Below are 18,179 nucleotides of genomic sequence, written 5' to 3'. Positions count from 1 at the left end.
ATTGCCCAGTGGGAAGCACAGGCACAGTGAGCTACACAGAGTGAGCCCCTCGGCATGAAGCTCTGCTAGTCAGCGAGAACTCGAGTCTCTGTTTACACAGCGTGGAGGGCGGTAATATTAGCCACCGTTGACTCCTGACTCTGTCGTCTGTACAACAGCAGCATGGTATTCAGTGTCAGAACCTCCGAGAGCAGATGTTCATCCAGCGTTCTGAGTCACATCAGCAGTGACAGCTGCTTGTTGGAGATGTTTTGAAAACCAATGATTCTGAAGTGGATTGAAACAAAAGAACCTAACCAAGATGGGGTGATGAAACCAAGCACTCCTTGTCAATAATCATACAGCAGAGACACAGGAAGTGCACTCAAATATGCAAGGTTATCATCAAAGGAGTGACTTCTCTCATGATCGCTTGAAAATGACTGAAAAAGCTTGGACAGCTTACGACATCAAAACCACAGAAGTTCAGCTCGAAATACTGTCTCGTCTCTACTGTTCTCTAAAGCCAGGCCAAACCTTTAACCTACATGACAAAGGTTAAATTGAACTGTCAAATTATTATTTATATTTTACGCATTGGTTTATTGTAGTTCATAGTTCAATTAAGTTTGAAAGTTCAGTGACAGCAAAATCCTCGAATAATCGGGATGATCATTTTTGCCACAATCATCCAGCCCTACCTCACCGCCACGCTCACAATATTTTAGGAAATTTTATTTCAAACTTTAACAAAGTCATCTTGACGGTCTCAGTGGGCAGAGTCAGGGGGCAGGTCACCTGGACTCCACAGTTCTCAATCCAAAAGTTCTTGGGCAGGTCCAGCGGGTCAGAACTGCACAGCGCCAGGCGGGATGTCAAACATGGATGGGTCAAACTGCTGCCCTTTGAACGGCGAGCCCTCGGCGTCCCAGCCCTTCTTCAGCATCTCGTGGACCTTCTGAGGAGACACCGGGTCAGACGGTCAGAACCGATGTCGCCACTCAGTGGTGAGACAGAAAACTGCGACAACGATGGAATGAAGCAGCACTAGGGTGGCCTGAAGGCTTAACACCGGCCTCCACTGGCGGAACGATGTTACTGCAGCCAAGCCGAACCATCCCTGTTTAAGTCCTGCCCAGTGCCCCAAACTCAGCTGTGATAGCTGGGTCAGTCGTATCGTCAGTATTGTACTTATTGGTGCGATGACGGTTACACTATTCTTTGATCCAACCATATATCTCGTCACTGGAAAAGCAGCCGGCTGTGAGCAAACGACTCAGAGTGTAATTGACATTGTTGTGCTTATATCACACTGAGACACCAGCGGTGAGTCGTAACAGATGGCTGAGCCGTTTCCTGACTGTACATGGAAAAGATAAACGTATCAGACAGCATCAGTCCACTGCAGAAATGGCCGGTAGCCCTTCCCTAGAAAATTGGTACAACAAGTCTCCCACAGGGGGCACTCTCACCATCTCATGGCTTTGTGGCTTCCCCTGCATCTTCTGGGCGTAGTCAAAGTTGAGGCGGTCCAGCACGGCGTGTTCCTCCTCGTCCACCGTCTCCATGGAGCGCTCGCGGTTGATCTGGTTGACGTCGATCTCGTCCTCACCCTTCAGCACGGCGTTCCACCACACCTCCGAAGTCTTGTTGAGAGACAGCTGAGGGGAAGCGACATAAGCATCAGCATTCTGTTGGCGGGGGTTGGAGGGTGTCAGAGGCACGTACCACCACGCACTTTCCCGGCTCCAGACTCCACAGCGAGTCCTCGGTGTTGATCCGGTGAGTGAAGTCACCCTCCATCAGTGTTCGATCCTGGTCTCCGTCCTGCACGCACACGCGCACGCTGCCGGGCTGCAGGCTCACGCTGACCTGGCGACCCCTCACCACAGACTTGGGCACGAGCACCCGGACCTCCACGTCAGTGTAGTCCTGTGACCAGCAGTAGTTCTCTCGCACCGCACCGTTGTAGCTCTCTGGCTCTGCCTGGTACCTGGTCTGGCTGCTGGCACGACACATGGTCAGACCCTACAGGTGTTTGCGTCGTGAAGAGGAAGTCTGGTCACTCACTCTGAACTGCCCGCAGCAGCCGCCTCCTCTGGTGGTGCTGGCGCCGCCTCACACTGAGAATGGTCAGTGGCGGGTTCTGACGGGACAGCTGGCTCGACACTGGACTCTGATGCCTCGGGTTCTGACTGGACCTCCAGCTCCTGGACTGCCGGCGGAGGGGCTTCTGCCAGTCTGTGCTGCTGACTGAGGCGGCGCTCTCGTTCTAGTTCCGACATCCTCTCAAACGACTTGAACACCTGAGGGTAGAGATGACTGTTCTGCTCGGCTCTCACTCACCGGGTCACCGCGACGCAATCACAGTGGTCCGAACAGTTCATCCACATTCCCCATCTGAATGTGAATTATTCAGTAACACACCGACAAAAACAACATCCCCAGCGGAGCGAATAAAGCGTTTCTCCCAATCTCAATCAGACGGTGCATCGAAAAGCGTCAGTGAAAACACACCCTACCTTCAGGACCATCTTCTCCGCCACTCCGGGGGGGAAGCCCATCTTGTCGTCGGGACTCGACAGCAGCCGGTAGAAGTCCGTCTTTCGGTACAAGAAGCCAAAGTAGACGTGGAGGAAGTCCTGGATGTTGCCGACGTGCTGCAGGATGCCGAGCAGCGCTGTGTCGTACATCTCGTACTGCGGCGGCGACGACATGACTGCTGTAAACAGCGCGACTCTGCGTTCAGATATTTTAGGGACGAGAGCTTCTTTGCGACTCTTCAGCCGTCGGGCTGCTACATGTCCGAGCTCCGGTGTTTTCCTTCCAGAACCCACGACACATCCGGTAAGCAAAGAACGCGTAGGTTTTTCTTTAATTTATCCTCCAAGTCACGACTCGCCTGATCACTGTATAAATCAATAATAAATGCAACACTACATCTACTAAATACTGAATAGAATATTTCTAAACAAAAAAAATCGTTATCAATTGCCGACTTCCGGTCCGGATGAGACAGGAAAACGGTCCGTCGCTAAAAGAGACCCTCCTAAATAGTTCCGCATGCCTCGCGTAAGTCAATCCAAGTGACGCTTCTAAGACCGACCCGTGGTCCACCATAAAGGTCTTAAGGATTGTTTAGGTGGCGTTGCTTCCATAGCAACCCAAAGATAGACGTCTCGGTCTCAGTTCGCACTGACAGTTCGCTCGGACCGTGGGAGCAGTATGGCGGCGTCCTTGTGGTGCGGACTGGCGGTGAGTCCTGCTTCACACTCGTCAACGCAGCGTAACGAATACTGCAGACAGTCTTCACAGATATTTGTTCTGTAACAACATTGGGTCATTCAACGAAAGCTTTTGACTGAATACAGATCAGAGCTGGGCGACGCGCGGCCGTTTGACTGTGTCTATGCGGAGTAAAACTATTACTATACGATTACTATAATCGATACTTAATACTATAATTGATTACGGGGAAGTCTTTCTAACAATTTTATGTTGTGCATTTTCTGTACATTGTAAGTGCAACTGAAATAGAGCTTCCTTTTTAAATATTTATTTTCGTCTTTCAGTCGAGTATTTCAGGAGTAAGAGATCTATGATACACATCGAGAACTTTTGAATCAGAATTGTTTTTCAATGTTTATCCAGATTATTCCACTTCTGAATTACCTGCTTTAATATGTTGGGAAACATTTTGCGTTGGGAAACTCATGAATCAAAACATTTCATGGTGTTGTCCCTTTCAGTTTTGCATAGCAAACAAAGTTTGAAAAGTTCAGTTAAAAATGTTATTACGCATTGACAAATTGGTTACTTTCTAAACTCTCATTGGTGCTTGGTCTGTCACAACACGTCCGACAGCAGGTTGCATTTCGGTTATTTGCTAAGTTCTGGAAATATATTGAAACTTGTATGCAAAAGAAATCTACTTGCTCCGTAGCTCCATAATCCTATAAACATTGTTGCTAACTTTGTCTTGAAGAATACGTCATTATCCTTAATTTATCTTCTTTTTATTATTATTATTATGATTATTATTATTATTATCGGAAATTGTCATATTCACCTATCAAAATCTCTGCCAACTTTGTGTTATTTGAAATAGAATTTAGCCTTTTCATAAATGCATTGACAAAAGATGGACCAGTATACAGTGCCAGGTTCTCTGGTCCCTGAGTTATCTTCTTCTTTCTCTGTCATATAACATAACAGTGGACTTTTTGTTGGTCATATACCTGTATTTTCATTCATTTTTATTCTGTTTATTCCTTATCTGTCATGTTGCACTTCTGTATAATATCAATTTTTTAAAAAAGAGGGTGTGACTGGAGGTTTGGTTGTGTGTTTACAGAGGTCTGCGGTGTGTTCCAGTTCCCCCCTCCTCCTCACTGGTACCAGAACTCTACATGTCACGGCGGCCTGCTTGAAGGTACACCTGTTCTGTAACACAACGCGTCCCACTGGTTTCTAGCCCACACAAATGGCATTTTTCTCGGGTTGGTACCATCCCCGTCTCCTCCCACAGAACCGAGCGGCCCGTATCCGGGTGGGTAAGGGAGACCGACCTCTGACCTACGAGCAGGCGCACAAACCTCACCACATCGGCCACAGGAAGGGCTGGCTGTCGCAGCACACCAGTGGGTCATCACGCACACATACAGTCAGAGCAACACACATGGACGCGCTGTCACCTGTCTCTGTACTAGGTAACCTGCGCTCTGAGGACGGGGCGGCGGACCGCACGGTGGAGGACATGTTCATCCGTCGCTTCATTGCTGGGACATTCCACAACTGTCTGGCCAACGAGGTGGTGATCAAGCGCCGCGGAAACATGCTGCTGGTCTGCGTGCTGATGCAGCAGAAGCTGCGCGCTCAGAAGGTCTACTTCCTGATCGGATACACGGAGACTCTGCTGTCGCACTTCTACAAGTGTCCTGTCAAGCTGGAGGTCCAGACGGTGCATAGCCCACCGGTGTACAAGTACCTCTGACCAGCAGCGCCGCCTGCTGTCCCTTCGTTTGTTCCGTAAAATGTTCTTTACATAAAAAGTGTCTGAAATAAAACGTGGTGTTTGAGGTCTTGTCAGGAAGGTTCAAACATGACACTAGCACAGGCGCTAACATGTGCCTGCACAGTGAAGACAGCAGTCGTGGGTCTAGCTTAGAAATTAGAACTACAAACATGGAGAGCAGATTTCAGGTTTGTCAGTTAGATTCAATCATTAAGTCATGGTTAAAAAGCATCACAAACACCTCCACACATGTGTCGAGGCGTCTGGCGAGAGTGGATGAGTTGCCTCTGGCTAATGCTTCGCGTCTGCTCCTTCACAAATATCCAGCCCAGTCAGTGTAGGTCAGATTCCTGCGTTTGCGCTGCAGCAGACCGATAGCGCCCTCTGGTGTTAACACTCCCCCGCTGCATGGCTCGGTCATGTGATGCTGCGACAGGAGCAGGTTAGATCCCCGTTCATTTGTGCTACTATTCAAACTTAAGACTATTTGTTGACATTATGACAATTCATGTCGTAATGTCAACTCTCCTCCAGAATTCCAGAACCATGACGCTAGACGGCGCCAGAGCGCCGGTGTGCTGCTGCGATAAGCCACGAAGAAGATGGCTTCACCGCCGAAAAAAAAACACAGCTGTTTCCGGTCTGTGGCTCGTTGGTGCGAAACAGGGAAATACACAAGTGCGTCAACGACTTGTCTCCTCCAATCTTGCTGTTGAGCTAAAATGTTGGCAACGAAAACCACCCCGTGACCTCACGAACGTCAGAAGATTATTGTTCGCAGTGAGGTTCAATCTGAGTGCGACATGGTCCCGTTGAAGAGACGTAAACGATCATGTGGTACCGACAGTACCGGGTCGGGAAGTGGGACGGAGGTGAAGTTCCCGGAGGTGGTGGTCTTCCTGCTAGAGAGGAAGATGGGTCGGAGTCGGAGAGACTTCCTCTCTGGACTGGCGAGGACCAAAGGACTGCGAGTGGACGACAAGTTCAGGTGAGACTCGCTGTCCGGGGAGCACCTGTTGCTGAAATTGGAGCTGAAGGTCTGAGCAAGTGTACCCGGAGAAGACCAGTGCTGACACGCCCCTCTCCTCGTCCTCTCTGTAGCGATGACGTCACTCACTTAGTCTCTGAAAACAACTCTGCGGAAGACGTCACAGCGTGGCTCCACCTGCAGGGCGGCGCTGCAGACCAGACAAGCCTTTGGATTCTGGACGTCAGCTGGCTGACTGACAGTGTGAGGGAGGGAGGTCCGATCCAGATCCAGGAGCGACACAGACTCCAGGTTTGTTGATGCAATGAAGCTGTCTCCTGACGTGTCCGCTCAAGAGCTGCTGTCCTCCGTCTCCGTTTCAGGTGGACTTGCAGGGCTGTGCCTCCTTCGTGGTTCCTGCTTACGCTTGTCAGAGACTGACCCCTGTGGACCATCAGAACCGACGTCTGACAGTGAGACATGAGCCTACCGATCTTTGTGAGAACCTGTATGCGTTTTTAATCGACAGAGTGAGGACTTTTTGCCTGGTCCTCACTTTGTCAAGCCTCATTTGAGGATTGAAACTACAAAATAGTGAGGTTATTATAATTGGCTTTTAGTTTGGTTCAGAGTAAAGGTTAAGCTTAGCCATTTGTTTTAGATGGTGAGGTTTAGGGGGAGAGGATGGGGAAAGGGTTATATCAATGTAGGTCTTCACTGAGATAGGAAAAGGGTCATTATAATTGGATTTTAGTTTGGTACAGAGTCCTGGTTAAGGTTAGCCATGTGTTTTGGATGGTTAGGTTTAGGGGGAGAGGCTGGGGAAATGGTGATGGCCATGTTATGACCATGCAAGGTCCTCACAATGGTAGTGAAACAAACATGTGTCTGTGTAGGATTCTCTCGTGCTGCTGGCTGAAAACGCCGAGCTGAACCAGGATGAAGGTCGGGCTGTTGCATTCCGAAGAGCTGCTGCCGTGTTGAAGGTTCTTCCTGCTGAAGTGACTTGTGCGAAGTACCTCCGAGGACTTCCTGGCGTTGGAGAACATTCCCTGAGGGTCATCAAGGTGTGCTAGTTTGTGTGTACGGTGCCGTGTACGCGGTTCTGATGGGATCTGCTGTTCGGCAGGAGGTGCTGGAGAGTGGGAAGTCCAGTGAAGTTGAAAAAACTAGGGCCTCTGAGCAATTCAGAGCCTTGAAGGTTCGGCCCAGGAGACATCAGTCTGAATGCTCTCTGAGTCTCAGAAGGCCACGGTTGACCTCTGACCTGTGTCCAGCTGTTGACAGGGATTTTTGGGGTGGGCCCGAAGACGGCGGATCGTTGGTTCCGGGCTGGAATTCATGATCTCGAACAGCTGCAGGCGTCGGGAGAGGTTCTGAACCGAGCGCAGCGGGCAGGTGAGGACCAGGGTTCAGGGGTCTGGTGTTGGAGTGTCGAGATGAAGCTTCGGTGGTCCCTCAGGTCTGCTCTACTACCAGGACCTGAACCACCCTGTCAGCAGAGAGGAGGCGGATGCTGTGGAGGCGATTGTGCAGGAGGCGGTCCTGACTGTGTGCCCGGGGGCCCAGGTCACCATGGCGGGAGGATTCCGGAGGTACAGTTCATGATCCAGGCCCACGCTAGATCCTCCTGCTAACCCGGACTGTGTCCACAGAGGAAAGCAGTCGGGTCATGACGTGGACTTCCTGGTCACTCACCCTGAGGAGGGTGAGGAGGAGGGGCTGCTGGACCGGGCGCTGGTCTGGCTGGAGTCTAAGGTCAGTACTGTAGGTGACTCTCCAGCTGAGGTGGTTCTGGTCAGCAAGTCTGTCTCTCCAGGGCTTCCTGCTGTACCACAAGACCAGCAAAAACTCCTACCTGGAGTCTGCAGCTGGCCCAGCCCAATCCTCCACCAGCATGGACCACTTTGAGAGGTGTTTCTCCATCCTCAAGCTGGACCTGCGCCCAGAGCCCCAGTCGGCTTCTGCCTGGCTCAACCCGTGGAGAGCGGTCAGAGTGGACTTGGTGGTCTCACCGGCCAGCCAGTTCGCCTTCGCTCTGCTGGGCTGGACCGGGTCAAAGGTCAGTCTGCTTCTGTCAGTGGCCTGTGGAGCCTTCTCACCTTTGATCTCTGTAGCTTTTTGAGCGAGAACTGCGGCGGTGGGCTGCACGGGAGAGGAGCATGTCGCTGAGCAGCCACGCCCTCTACTGCCACACACAGGTACAGCATGCTGCTATGATCCGGAACCAGATGCAGAGTGGTGCCCTTGAACTCTGCTCTCTGTTGCCTCAGAGGAAGCACCTGCATGCTGCCACAGAGCAGGAGATCTTCTCTCACCTGTCGCTGGACTTTGTGCCCCCGACTGAGAGGAACGCCTGAACGGGGAACAAGACGCATCAGGACAAAGGCATGAGTCTGGCCCTGGGGCGACGTAGCCACTGAAGGTTGTCATGTACGAGCACTTTCACACGTGCCACATGACGATGCAGACGTTCGGGTCTGACAGGGCCTTTGATGTGAGATGGGATTCAGAGGCTAATGAGGCTCTCTCTCTCACTCACACACACACACACTCCTCTCTATGATTTGAATGGTTAACAGAGGAAATGGAAATAAGAAGTGGAGTATGTTTCTCCTGTCAAACATTTATCATGTTCAGTGAAAGCTGGTCCGCAGGAAGTGACATTTTGAGCCAGTTGTTATGACTTAGCAGTCATTTGACTGTCACTTCCTACCGTGAGACGACTTGATCTCCACGTCTCCTCGTCCCCCCACCACACCGGCTCGTCTTCTGGGACCTTTGATGCGTGATAGGGATCAGTGTGTAAGAGACGGGGTGGGAGAGCTGGACCTCATCCTTCACACACACAGAAACTAGTTCAGTCACATGAAACAATAGCTCCAAGTTTAATTCTTTTCTCCATAATGGAAGGGAATGTGGAAGAATCAATAAAGGTTTTCCATGATTTTTTGCTTCCTTTCTTTTGAAATCCAGTTTTCTCAGGAAAGCGTCTTAAATCGGTCGAGTTCAAGCTGTTTTACAGCTTGCAAACGTCAGTGACGTGGAGCCTTTTTGTCTTTGAGAGTTGGTGTCTGGAGTTGTGCGTCGTGGAACATTAATGGTGTCACACAGGTCAGAGGTCAGCCATGAGAGATTCAGACGAAGAATAATTCAGCAGATTGGCAACACAAACCGTCAGAGGTGTGTGTGGAGCTGCGTCTCTCTCTGCTGGGGGGGTAAATGAGGGTGATTGGTGGTGGGGGTCAGGGGCGAGGTGTGTTTATGTCCATCACAGAGGAGCGAGCGTCTCCATTAGAGATGAAAGGGTCTGAATGGAGCCAATCAAAGACGACCTCAGCAGGACACACACACACAGCCGGGGAGGGGTGGTCGTGTCCAAGCTCGTCTGCATGACCATGTGATCATGAGGCTGACACAAACAGATTCGCTAGATACATTTGTCATCTGTGTTTTGGCTAGTGTTGTCGTCTAACTCAGACTCAGCAGGTCACATGACGGGAGGAAATCAGAGTTTCAGTCCTACAGAGATGGATCTGTGTGTTGAGTTTCACTGACAGTTGAAGACGTTTCTGCTGGTTCTGGAGCTGAAGGTCCTTCACACGTCTCCCGTCAACAGATCACTGCTGTTTGATCTCATCACTCTTTCATCCCTGCAGCACGGCTCCCTCACTGTGTGTGTGCTATCAGCCAGCAGGCAGGAAGGTGAGTTCTGGGGGGGTGGGCGGGGGCCCCCCCCAGACCGACTGGAGCCTCCCTGTAACAGCCTCATTGAGACTGAATGAGACGTCTTAATTACTCTGGTTGTGAAAACTGGAGGGGGAGTGAGGATGTGCCCTTTGATCCTCAGCTGGGACGTCCAGTATAAAGGCCGGGCGGGCCTGCGTGGCTCACAGACCCAGCAGATCCAGCTCCAGAACAGACATGAGGGGACGCTTCTCCATCGAGTGGATGGCCCAGAGCAGCCAGCGGACTGGGCCAGGACAGGCCGAATCTGGACTAACCGGATCAGCACAGTGTGAATCGGATCACTGGACTGGACCTGCCGCCTGTGGGACGCATTCAGAGAGCCTCCCTGGTTTTTACTGCAGATCCAGGATCGAGGGGGAATTAGACAAGCCTGGACCCTGCAGCACGACTCAGCACCAGTACATGGAGCCACTGCAGAACCAGAACAACAAGATGGGTGAGTCCCTCTTCTGAACTGAGGCTGAAAAGTTTGTGGCCTCCACTCATGGCCATTGTCGCTTCCTGTTAGCAGGCTCCGAGGTGGGGTTCAGCAGCGGGACAGAGGAGGAGACTTCAGGGTATGAGAGCGAGGGTGGGAGGTCGAGAACGCCAGTCTTGACCCAGACAGACCACAGCGCCACTTCGCCAGAGACGCCCCCTACAGGCAGGAGGCCTCGAACAGCATTCACAGCAGAGCAGATCAACAGTCTGGAGTCAGCCTTCAAGAGAAACGCGTACCTGGGCACGCAGGACAAGGCTGAGCTGTGCCGGACCCTCAACCTCTCGGACAAGCAGGTACCATGAGCGATAACCTGACGTGACCCACGCGGCTATCTTCACCTGTTCACTGACGTTTGTTTCTCCTGCTTCAGATCAGGAACTGGTTCCAGAACCGGAGAATGAAGCTGAAGAGGATGGTCCAGGATGCGTTGGCTCACGCCTGCCAGGCCAATGCCGCCTCTCATTATATGCAGGCTTATCGCACCGCACCGTACCCACGATACCATGCTGCTGCGCCGCTACCTGAGGGGCCGGCGCCGTACGTCCACCCGCACTCACTGCAGTTTGGATCCCCGATGCCCCTCGACTCCTTCTACCAGTACAGCAGCCTGCCTGGCATGGTACTGCCCACTGCAGCGCCACCTGTGGCGGGTTCCTTCCCGACCTACCCATCGTACTACTGACTCCTGCGAACTGAAGCGTTGTCTTAAAAAGAGAAGAGTTTAATTTATTTTTGAACCAGAATGAGTTTTGGATCCTGATCGGAGGGGCCCCGCCGCTGAGATCCAAGTTACCGAGTCCCTGGGGTGTGCAATATTTGTGTGTTTTTGAGGCTTGTATTTTATATTGAGCTGAGATGAATAAAGTCAAAGTTAAAACAACAAATTGTGTTTATTTGTGCTTATTTTTTCATATTTGCTCACCTGTAGTTTCTCTTTTCTTGTTCTTAAAGGTTTCTAGCTCAGAACTTTCCGTCATGATGAGTATTGTTTGGGTTAACATATATTGGTGGGAAAAGATCTCAAGTATTTCTGGCTCATTAAAACGTTCGTAGCCGCCGGATGTAACGCCATCACCCAGCGGCATGTTGGACATTTAAAAAAATGTTTAACAAAAATGTATTTAATGATTGACATACAATCGATATGCAAAAAAAGAAACAAAGTACAGTTCATTGCACGAATTCAAAAATGAGTTGCAGGTAGGTCATTTTCCACAAGCGGAAGATGTCGGCGCCTACACCGGAACCTGACTCTCGACCAATAGCGTGTCCTTTGTCGTCATCAGCAGGCGTGGCCGCATGAACAAGCGCCCAATGAGGAGGCAGTAACCGTGGGAACCGGCAGGCGCCCTCAGCCAATCGCCAGCCTCAGTCGGGCGCTCGCGCGTGCACGTGACAGGAGGCGCGCAGCTGATGGAGCGAGCGCGGGCAGAAGGCTCGCGCGAACATGGCGGACGGAGACAGCGGGAGTGAGCGCGGCGGCTTCCAGAACCTCCAGCGGGACCAGGACACCCAGGAGCTGGCGTCCAAACGGCTCGACATCCAGAACAAGCGCTTCTACCTGGACGTCAAGCAGAACAGCAAAGGGCGCTTCATAAAGATCGCGGAGGTCGGGGCCGGCGGCTCCAAGAGTCGCCTGACGCTCTCGTTGTCGGTAGCGGCGGAGTTCCGGGACTATCTCGGGGACTTCATCGAGCACTACGCCCAGCTGGGGCCCAGCAGCCCCGAGCAGCTCGCGCAGGCGTCCGCAGGGGAGGACGGCGGACCGCGGCGCGCACTCAAGAGCGAGTTCCTGGTCCGGGAGAACCGCAAGTACTACCTGGACTTGAAGGAGAACCAGAGGGGGAGGTTCTTGCGGATCCGACAGACCGTCAACCGCGGCCCGGGCTTCGGAGTCGGGGGACCCGCGGGCGGCGTGCTGTCCGGCCAGACCATCGCGCTGCCGGCTCAGGGCCTGATCGAGTTCCGGGACGCGCTGGCCAAACTCATCGACGACTACGGCGGCGACGACGACGAGCTGGCGGGCGGAGTGTTCGGGGCTGCCGCGGGCTTCGGTGAGCTGCCCGAGGGCACCTCCATCACCGTGGACTCTAAACGCTTCTTCTTCGACGTGGGCTCCAACAAGTACGGCGTGTTCATGCGCGTGAGCGAGGTGAAGCCCAGCTACAGGAACTCCATCACGGTGCCGCTCAAGGCCTGGGCCAAGTTCGGAGGCGCCTTCTGCAGGTACGCGGAGGAGATGCACGACATCCAGGAGCGCCTCCGGGACAAGAGCTACGAGCGCCGGGACGAGTCCGAGGGCGACGACGGGGACGACGACTGAGCGACGCGGCCCAGAGGTCACGTGTGACGTCAGAACATCAGCCGCGGGTCGGTTGTGATCCAAAGCTTCGCTGCGCGCTCCGGGGTTGTGGGATGATCCAGATTACACCAGCGCTGGGATTACGGGCCGGAGCGGACTCGTCCACACGACGTCACGAGCTCGGAAGCCCCCAAGCAGCAACCTGTCAGCGAGTGCAGCTGACGATGTCGCCGCTCCTCTGTAGCGAGCGGTCAGCCCGTGTCACGTGTTGTACGTGTGGACGAGTCCAAACCAAGTCTTCAAGCGTCAACGTCACGATGTCAACGCGCGTGGTGTGTGAATCTGTTATCCAGTTCGTGTGACGTCGTTGTTTGGGTTGACCCGGGAACCAGAACCCTCTGTCTGAACGTGGAAAATGTAAAGCAACAAACCAGCAGAAATATTTTAACTATTCTGATGACAGCTCAAAATAAAAAAAAAATAATTTCTTAAACGTCATTATTCATCACTCCTACACACCATGCGTGACCCGTGTCAGAGCCAGGGGGTCAGAACTCTTCACGTTTGAACTGAATTTGTTTCATGTCCGAGTGGAAGCGCACGGGGGGCGGGGAATCCCACCATGAAGCTGTTGCTATATTTAGTTCTGTTGCCATGAGCCCCAACATACAGCACCCGCACACACACGTGACAACAGCCGCTCAGAATGTCATCACCTTTATTTACTAAAACATTGAAAACGTTAAATACACAGACAGGAAGTTGATCCCTACAAAGTAAGAGCGTGACCTGGAGACAGGAAGTGGCCGGACGTCTACGTCCGTGGTTATATATTAACACTCGACTCTGCCACAGTTTTGTACATTCAGTCCTTCGTGGAAAGGAAACTTGAGAAAAGAAGACGTGATGGTCCTGGAATACGGAGCAGCAGGTCATTAGCCACATGCTAAACAAGGTATTTTCTAGCTGAGCTGACTGCCACACACCTGTGGCGCCCCCTGCTGGATAAATGGACACACGTGCTATAGTTCAATAGAAACGGATGCCTTCTTTTAGCGTTCCAGAAACTGCCATTGTTTCGGAACCAGGGGTGAGCGGACCCCACTCATGGGTCGACGGGTGAAGGAAACAAGTGAACAGGAAACGTACCGATGAGGACTTGGTCTCACTCACACACACTTTGGCACACTGTCGTTAGTGTCAGAGACACACACACTCCAGTTTGGGTCCAGCATTCTTCAAAGAAGCAGAACTTCATTACCCATGAGCCTCCTCTTCTGCGGAGCTGTCTCTGCTGCTACAGGCACCTGCAGTCGACCAGAAGAGAGTAGGAGTGAGTGGGCGGGGCCAATGTTCATAAATTCATTGTCCACATTGAACATTTATTTACATGTCAGATCCTCTCAGTGTCACAACTTTACATGCAGACAAACAAGCAGACTGTGTGTGTGTGTGTGTGTGTGTGTGCTTGTGCAGCGTGCATTACCTCACACACACACTAACAGAAGTTCTCAATGGAGTCAAAGAAAGAAAAGTGTACAGGGAAGTCTGAGCGCCAGGAAGAAGGAGGAGAAGAAAACTTTAGTGGAGCAGGAAGTGACATAACAATTTTCATCTGAGTTAGTGGCGGAAGAAGCGGCGGGGTCAGAGGTCACGCGGACGGCGCGCTACCTTGTGACGTATTCCTGTCGTTGAGCAGTTTGGTCTGACTGGTCGGCAGGATCTTGATCTCCGGAGGGTCCGGACTCTGGCCGACCCGGGACGCCATTAGCGCATTCAGGTACTGGAGCCGGGTCACCTGGAGCATAGACATATTTAGAAGGGTCTCTGGCATGAACACGCGATCGCGCGCACACACACGTTTGTTTTGCTATTTTAACCCTTTCTGCAGCCTCTCACCCTTAATATAACCATCCAAAACAAATGGCTAACCTTAACCAGGATTCTGAACCAAACTTGCACCCAATTATACGTAACCAATTGTACTGCCGTTTAACCCTCTAAACCTTGTGAGTGTCGGCCAAAATGTCCTCACAAGAAGGAGGCTTGTCAAGACCCACACACAAACAGACGCACCCGTATGAGCTGCAGGTCGGTCAGCGCTCTGACCGTGTAGTCAGGACAGTAGCTGGACGGGCTGGTGGCCTCGCCAGACTCAAAGGGGTCACCGGGCGACTGGCGCTGCGTGGACACTGGGGACTGATGGACTGTCGACAAGCACAAGAGTCAGTAACCTGTGAGCACAGAAGCATCTGACGCCGCGCGTCCTGCTCTCACCTGAGGAGGGCAGCGTAAGCGCAGAGACGCCGTAGTACGTGAACGCTCCGTTCTCAAACTTGAGTCCTTCCTTCCCGATCTCCACCTCCACCCGACCCTGCGCACACACAGCAGCCTGAGACCTGCTCCGTCTGAACCAGACCATTGGAGAGGGATCTTGACAGGTACTGACTGCTGCACCAGGACCTCTAAGAGGCCGTCATGTTCACATGGATCCACCCTTCAGACCTACCTGCAGCAGCAGGATGAAGTAGTCCACCGGGTGGTTCCGGGTGTACAGGTAGTGGGCCGGGCTGAGCCGGTTGCTGGGGTCAAAGTGCACTTCCTGGTTCACACTGGGGTGACGCAGCAGATGGAAGAGGACCTTCTCTGACACCCTAGCTGGACTGAAGTGTTCCACCTCTGTACGCACATGTTGACATTTCTTAACCAACACATGGTGGTGCTGAAATCTGGAGAACTGTATTACACGCGTACCTCTGGACAGGAAGCGGTGAGTCGCTAGCAGCAGCTGAGGCGAGGTTCTAATCTTGGGTTCTCCTTCAGGAGGTTTGAAGAGTGAGAACTCATCGTGGCTGCTGCGAGGCTCCATAGGAAGGTCCAGGGGGGTGAGCGGACGCTTCACCTTCCTGTCCACTGCGGCAGGAGGTCAGAAGTCAGACCAATGGGAACTGATGCCCACCAAGCCGCGGGGGTCACTCACGGTAGCCGTCGGACTCATCTAGGATCTCAGACTTGATGATCTCCTCGATGACGTCCTCTAGGGTGACCAGACCCAGGACCTCATAGAAGGGGTCCCCCTCCCCCTCGTTGTTGACCTTCTGGACGATGGCCATGTGGGAGTTTCCTGAACCAGAAGTCAGAGATCAGAATACTAAAGTGAAGCAGCTGATCAGATCTGCACATAAATATGCAAATACATCTGAGTGGTGACTCTCAGGGACCGTTGGGAGTCCAGAACATGTCAGTGTTGCTGTGGTTCCCTATCCTAATCTAAACACAGGGACAGAAATTACACCCACACACCTTTCTTGAACTCCTCCAACATGGCGTCCAGTTTAGTGTCGTTGAAGACGAAGTGCAGCGGGTGGTTGTAGAACTTGGTGATGGTGGTCATCGGCGTGCAGTCGTCCGGATCCACCAGTGCCAAGTCCTTGACGTAGAGAATTTCCACGATGTTGGACCTGCAAGGACGCATGTGTGAGAGTGTGTGTGGCTGTGTTTATACCACCTCATGGGGACCACTTCCTGACAAATTCCCGACAACACATTCTCGTGGGGACCTTATTTCTTTGTGGGGACCTTTTGCCGGTCCCCATGGGTCCAAACCTCAATTTGAGGATGAAGTTTGGTTCAGAGTCCTGGTTAAGGTTAGCCAGGTGTTTTGGATGGTTAGGTTTAGGGTAAGAGCCTGGGGAAAAAGTTATGGCAATGAGAAACCTCACAATGTCCCCACAGGGATAGCAATACAAACGTGTGCGTGTGTCCTTTACTTTTACTTTTGAGAGAAACTGAATGACTTTCTATTCAACAGTGTGAGGACCTTATGGCAGGTCTTCACACTGTCAAACCTCATTTTGAGGGTTAAAATGCCAAAATAGCTCAGTTAATATCATCGGGTTTTAGTTTGGTTAGGTTGTGAGTAGGGGTTAAATTTAGCCATTTGTTTAGAGTGAGAGGCTGGGGAAAGGGTTAGGTCAAAGTATGTCATTGACAGTCCTCAATAGGAAAGGAAGACAACCATGTGTGCATGTGTATGCTGCTCACTAACAGCTTCAGGGTTGATCATTACAAACAAGCCGTCCGGTGCCACCTAGTTTGTTGTCACTCACTGGCTCCTCATGTCCAGAGTGAACACATTAACATGATGCCAGGAACATCTGGCTGACCTTTGACCCTGCCAGTGCTGAGGTTCATCAGCATGGGGCGCCAGTCTCACCTCTCCTCCTCGTAAACGGGCACGCGCGTGTACCCGCTCTGCATGATGTCGGACATGGTGGCGAAGTCCAGCACCACGGAACTGGGCAGCATGAAGCAGTCTTTCAGGGGGGTCAGGATGTCCTCCACAGTCTTGCTCCGCAGCGCCCCCCGGCTGAACTCCTCCTTCACAAACTCGCTGCAGCACGAGAGCAGCCGGCGTCATGGCACAGTAAACTCTGACAGGCCTCCCACGGGCCGCACTCACCTGTACGGGTCGTTGACGTTGGTGTGGATCATCTCCATGGCTCTCTCCCGGATACCACAGGTAGTGATGTCCCGCCTCAGAGCCAGGTCCAGGACCAGGCCCAGCGGGCAGGAGAGCGGGCAGGTCAGAACCAGACACACCTGGGCCAGCCAGGTGAGCGATGGTGCCAGCTGGAAGCCATACCCCGAGCACACGATGTGAGGCAACAGCTCAGCCACCAGGAAGACCAGAACGCCGCTGGTGAAGGCTGCGGAGAGGATGGAGCCCAGGGCCCGGTACAGAAGGACACCCAGAACCGAGTGACCCAGAACACACAGGAAGAGCAGCGAGCAGGCCTGCGGATCAGCACGAGGAGAGCGCGTTGAGCGACAGGTGGAGCGGGGTGCCCCTCACTCTGGCAGGGACTCACCAGGAAGTTCCCCCTCCTCCTGATGGGCTCCAGCCTCTTGGCGGCCCGCTTCTCCTCCTCCGAACCGCAGCTGTGGATGACGTAGAGTTCCACCGGGTCCAGCCACAGCAGACTCAGGTTCACCGTCCGCAGCAGCCCGCACAGCATCAACAGCAGCACGACCAGAACTGCCAGAGCCCAGGGGGGGATGTGGTCGACGGGCTGAGCGCTGCCGGCGCTGATGCGGAAGCGGTCCGGTCCAGTAGAAGCCCACTTGTCTCCGCTCCGCACGCAGAGGTGGTGGGTTCGCGGAGACCCGCTCCTCGGCCGGACCTCCACCGTCAGCAGCCCGCTGTGCTCCTCCGACACCATGAAGGAGGAGTCACGGCGGTTGGACTCCAGTCCGCACGGGTCCTCGGTGTCGCCCTCCGCCTCCGCCGCTCCGGCGAAAGCCACCCAGGGCGAGCTTCCATTCAGGTTGGACCCGGAGAGACGAAGTCTGAACGTGGAGCCCGCCGGAGCAGATATGTTGCGGCTGTTCATGCACACCGGGCCCCCCGAGTCCTCCAGCCGCAGGCCCAGAACCAGCGGAGCTTCCTGGCTGCAGGCGACGAACCCGATTCCGAACCACAACAACACCGTCAACGCAAACCGAACACCCGCCGAGCTGGCCGCCATATTGGATCTGAGCCTGGCAGCGCGGTCATGTGATTCCAGTCCGCAGCGCCCCGCCCACTCTGAGCTGCTGCGGCGTTCAAGGACAGTTGGCGACCACAGGACTTGTTTACAACGATGATGCATTCAGGTCCACTCAAACACGCACTCACAGTGACGGT

The 18,179-nt window shown here is 53.0% G+C and overlaps 6 protein-coding genes across 9 annotated transcripts; 4 read left to right on the top strand and 2 right to left on the bottom strand.

The window, feature by feature from the left end:
- Positions 1 to 699: 699 nt before the first annotated feature.
- Positions 700 to 3,001, bottom strand: nudcd3 (NudC domain containing 3). The gene is made up of 5 exons (XM_053873113.1): positions 2,502 to 3,001; positions 2,050 to 2,285; positions 1,708 to 1,981; positions 1,452 to 1,640; positions 700 to 937 (listed from the first exon to the last, which is right to left on the bottom strand). Exons 1-5 carry the CDS (start codon positions 2,694 to 2,696, stop codon positions 827 to 829), a joined length of 1,005 nt encoding a protein of 334 aa, XP_053729088.1. The 5' UTR covers positions 2,697 to 3,001; the 3' UTR covers positions 700 to 826.
- Positions 3,002 to 3,017: 16 nt separating this feature from the next.
- On the top strand, positions 3,018 to 5,057 carry mrps24 (mitochondrial ribosomal protein S24). The gene is made up of 4 exons (XM_053873114.1): positions 3,018 to 3,234; positions 4,334 to 4,411; positions 4,508 to 4,619; positions 4,689 to 5,057. Exons 1-4 carry the CDS (start codon positions 3,205 to 3,207, stop codon positions 4,970 to 4,972), a joined length of 504 nt encoding a protein of 167 aa, XP_053729089.1. The 5' UTR covers positions 3,018 to 3,204; the 3' UTR covers positions 4,973 to 5,057.
- Positions 5,058 to 5,583: 526 nt separating this feature from the next.
- Positions 5,584 to 9,164, top strand: polm (polymerase (DNA directed), mu). Of its 2 annotated transcripts, XM_053872877.1 has the most exons (11): positions 5,584 to 5,981; positions 6,095 to 6,272; positions 6,344 to 6,433; positions 6,857 to 7,027; positions 7,090 to 7,161; positions 7,238 to 7,358; positions 7,423 to 7,555; positions 7,616 to 7,718; positions 7,780 to 8,022; positions 8,078 to 8,161; positions 8,234 to 9,164. In XM_053872877.1, exons 1-11 carry the CDS (start codon positions 5,797 to 5,799, stop codon positions 8,318 to 8,320), a joined length of 1,467 nt encoding a protein of 488 aa, XP_053728852.1. In that variant the 5' UTR covers positions 5,584 to 5,796; the 3' UTR covers positions 8,321 to 9,164. The 2 variants fall into 2 exon arrangements, with proteins under 2 accessions (XP_053728852.1, XP_053728851.1); XM_053872876.1 differs by having other exon boundaries at positions 8,078 to 9,164.
- A 62-nt stretch (positions 9,165 to 9,226) lies between these two features.
- On the top strand, positions 9,227 to 11,050 carry ved (ventrally expressed dharma/bozozok antagonist). 2 transcript variants are annotated; one of them, XM_053873961.1, is made up of 3 exons: positions 9,227 to 10,146; positions 10,222 to 10,484; positions 10,562 to 11,050. In XM_053873961.1, the coding sequence occupies exons 1-3, from the start codon at positions 9,885 to 9,887 to the stop codon at positions 10,871 to 10,873; spliced, it is 837 nt and encodes a 278-aa protein (XP_053729936.1). In that variant the 5' UTR covers positions 9,227 to 9,884; the 3' UTR covers positions 10,874 to 11,050. The 2 variants fall into 2 exon arrangements, with proteins under 2 accessions (XP_053729936.1, XP_053729935.1); XM_053873960.1 differs by having other exon boundaries at positions 10,219 to 10,484.
- Positions 11,051 to 11,597: 547 nt separating this feature from the next.
- On the top strand, positions 11,598 to 12,986 carry purbb (purine-rich element binding protein Bb). The gene has a single exon (XM_053873956.1). The coding sequence runs from the start codon at positions 11,639 to 11,641 to the stop codon at positions 12,512 to 12,514; it is 876 nt and encodes a 291-aa protein (XP_053729931.1). The 5' UTR covers positions 11,598 to 11,638; the 3' UTR covers positions 12,515 to 12,986.
- Positions 12,987 to 13,194: 208 nt separating this feature from the next.
- On the bottom strand, positions 13,195 to 18,050 carry LOC128764283 (metal transporter CNNM3). Of its 2 annotated transcripts, XM_053873937.1 has the most exons (12): positions 17,365 to 18,050; positions 16,956 to 17,290; positions 16,710 to 16,886; positions 15,797 to 15,954; positions 15,474 to 15,617; positions 15,248 to 15,406; positions 15,003 to 15,172; positions 14,771 to 14,867; positions 14,570 to 14,700; positions 14,165 to 14,291; positions 13,980 to 14,041; positions 13,195 to 13,800 (listed from the first exon to the last, which is right to left on the bottom strand). In XM_053873937.1, exons 1-11 carry the CDS (start codon positions 18,019 to 18,021, stop codon positions 13,992 to 13,994), a joined length of 2,205 nt encoding a protein of 734 aa, XP_053729912.1. In that variant the 5' UTR covers positions 18,022 to 18,050; the 3' UTR covers positions 13,195 to 13,800; positions 13,980 to 13,991. The 2 variants fall into 2 exon arrangements, with proteins under 2 accessions (XP_053729912.1, XP_053729913.1); XM_053873938.1 differs by lacking the exon at positions 13,980 to 14,041.
- Between the last annotated feature and the right edge of the window lie 129 nt (positions 18,051 to 18,179).

Source organism: Synchiropus splendidus, chromosome 8, assembly GCF_027744825.2.
Source record: "Synchiropus splendidus isolate RoL2022-P1 chromosome 8, RoL_Sspl_1.0, whole genome shotgun sequence".
In the NCBI taxonomy this organism is placed as follows: domain Eukaryota; kingdom Metazoa; phylum Chordata; class Actinopteri; order Syngnathiformes; family Callionymidae; genus Synchiropus; species Synchiropus splendidus.
Note: the sequence above shows the minus strand (reverse complement) of the source record. Positions and strands in the feature narration are given on the sequence as shown.

Bases quoted from the DNA above. Each gene is read 5' to 3' on its own strand.
- nudcd3 (XM_053873113.1), bottom strand. From the start codon at position 2,696: ATGTCGTCGCCGCCGCAGTACGAGATGTACGACACAGCGCTGCTCGGC. The intron at 2,286-2,501 runs GTAGGGTGTGTT...CTCTACCCTCAG, and splicing joins CGGAGAAGATGGTCCTGAAG to GTGTTCAAGTCGTTTGAGAG. The intron at 938-1,451 runs GTGAGAGTGCCC...GTGTCTCCTCAG, and splicing joins AGCCACAAAGCCATGAGATG to AAGGTCCACGAGATGCTGAA.
- mrps24 (XM_053873114.1), top strand. From the start codon at position 3,205: ATGGCGGCGTCCTTGTGGTGCGGACTGGCG. The intron at 4,412-4,507 runs GTACACCTGTTC...CTCCTCCCACAG, and splicing joins TCACGGCGGCCTGCTTGAAG to AACCGAGCGGCCCGTATCCG. The intron at 4,620-4,688 runs GTGGGTCATCAC...TCTCTGTACTAG, and splicing joins CTGGCTGTCGCAGCACACCA to GTAACCTGCGCTCTGAGGAC.
- polm (XM_053872876.1), top strand. From the start codon at position 5,797: ATGGTCCCGTTGAAGAGACGTAAACGATCATGTGGTACCGACAGTACC. The intron at 6,273-6,343 runs GTTTGTTGATGC...TCTCCGTTTCAG, and splicing joins AGGAGCGACACAGACTCCAG to GTGGACTTGCAGGGCTGTGC. The intron at 7,359-7,422 runs GTGAGGACCAGG...GTGGTCCCTCAG, and splicing joins GAACCGAGCGCAGCGGGCAG to GTCTGCTCTACTACCAGGAC.
- ved (XM_053873960.1), top strand. From the start codon at position 9,885: ATGAGGGGACGCTTCTCCATCGAGTGGATGGCCCAGAGCAGCCAGCGG. The intron at 10,147-10,218 runs GTGAGTCCCTCT...GCTTCCTGTTAG, and splicing joins GAACCAGAACAACAAGATGG to CAGGCTCCGAGGTGGGGTTC. The intron at 10,485-10,561 runs GTACCATGAGCG...CTCCTGCTTCAG, and splicing joins TCAACCTCTCGGACAAGCAG to ATCAGGAACTGGTTCCAGAA.
- purbb (XM_053873956.1), top strand. From the start codon at position 11,639: ATGGCGGACGGAGACAGCGGGAGTGAGCGCGGCGGCTTCCAGAACCTC.
- LOC128764283 (XM_053873937.1), bottom strand. From the start codon at position 18,021: ATGGCGGCCAGCTCGGCGGGTGTTCGGTTTGCGTTGACGGTGTTGTTG. The intron at 15,955-16,709 runs GTGAGACTGGCG...GCGTCCTTGCAG, and splicing joins CCCGTTTACGAGGAGGAGAG to GTCCAACATCGTGGAAATTC. The intron at 14,701-14,770 runs GTGAGAGCAGGA...GCTTGTCGACAG, and splicing joins GCTTACGCTGCCCTCCTCAG to TCCATCAGTCCCCAGTGTCC.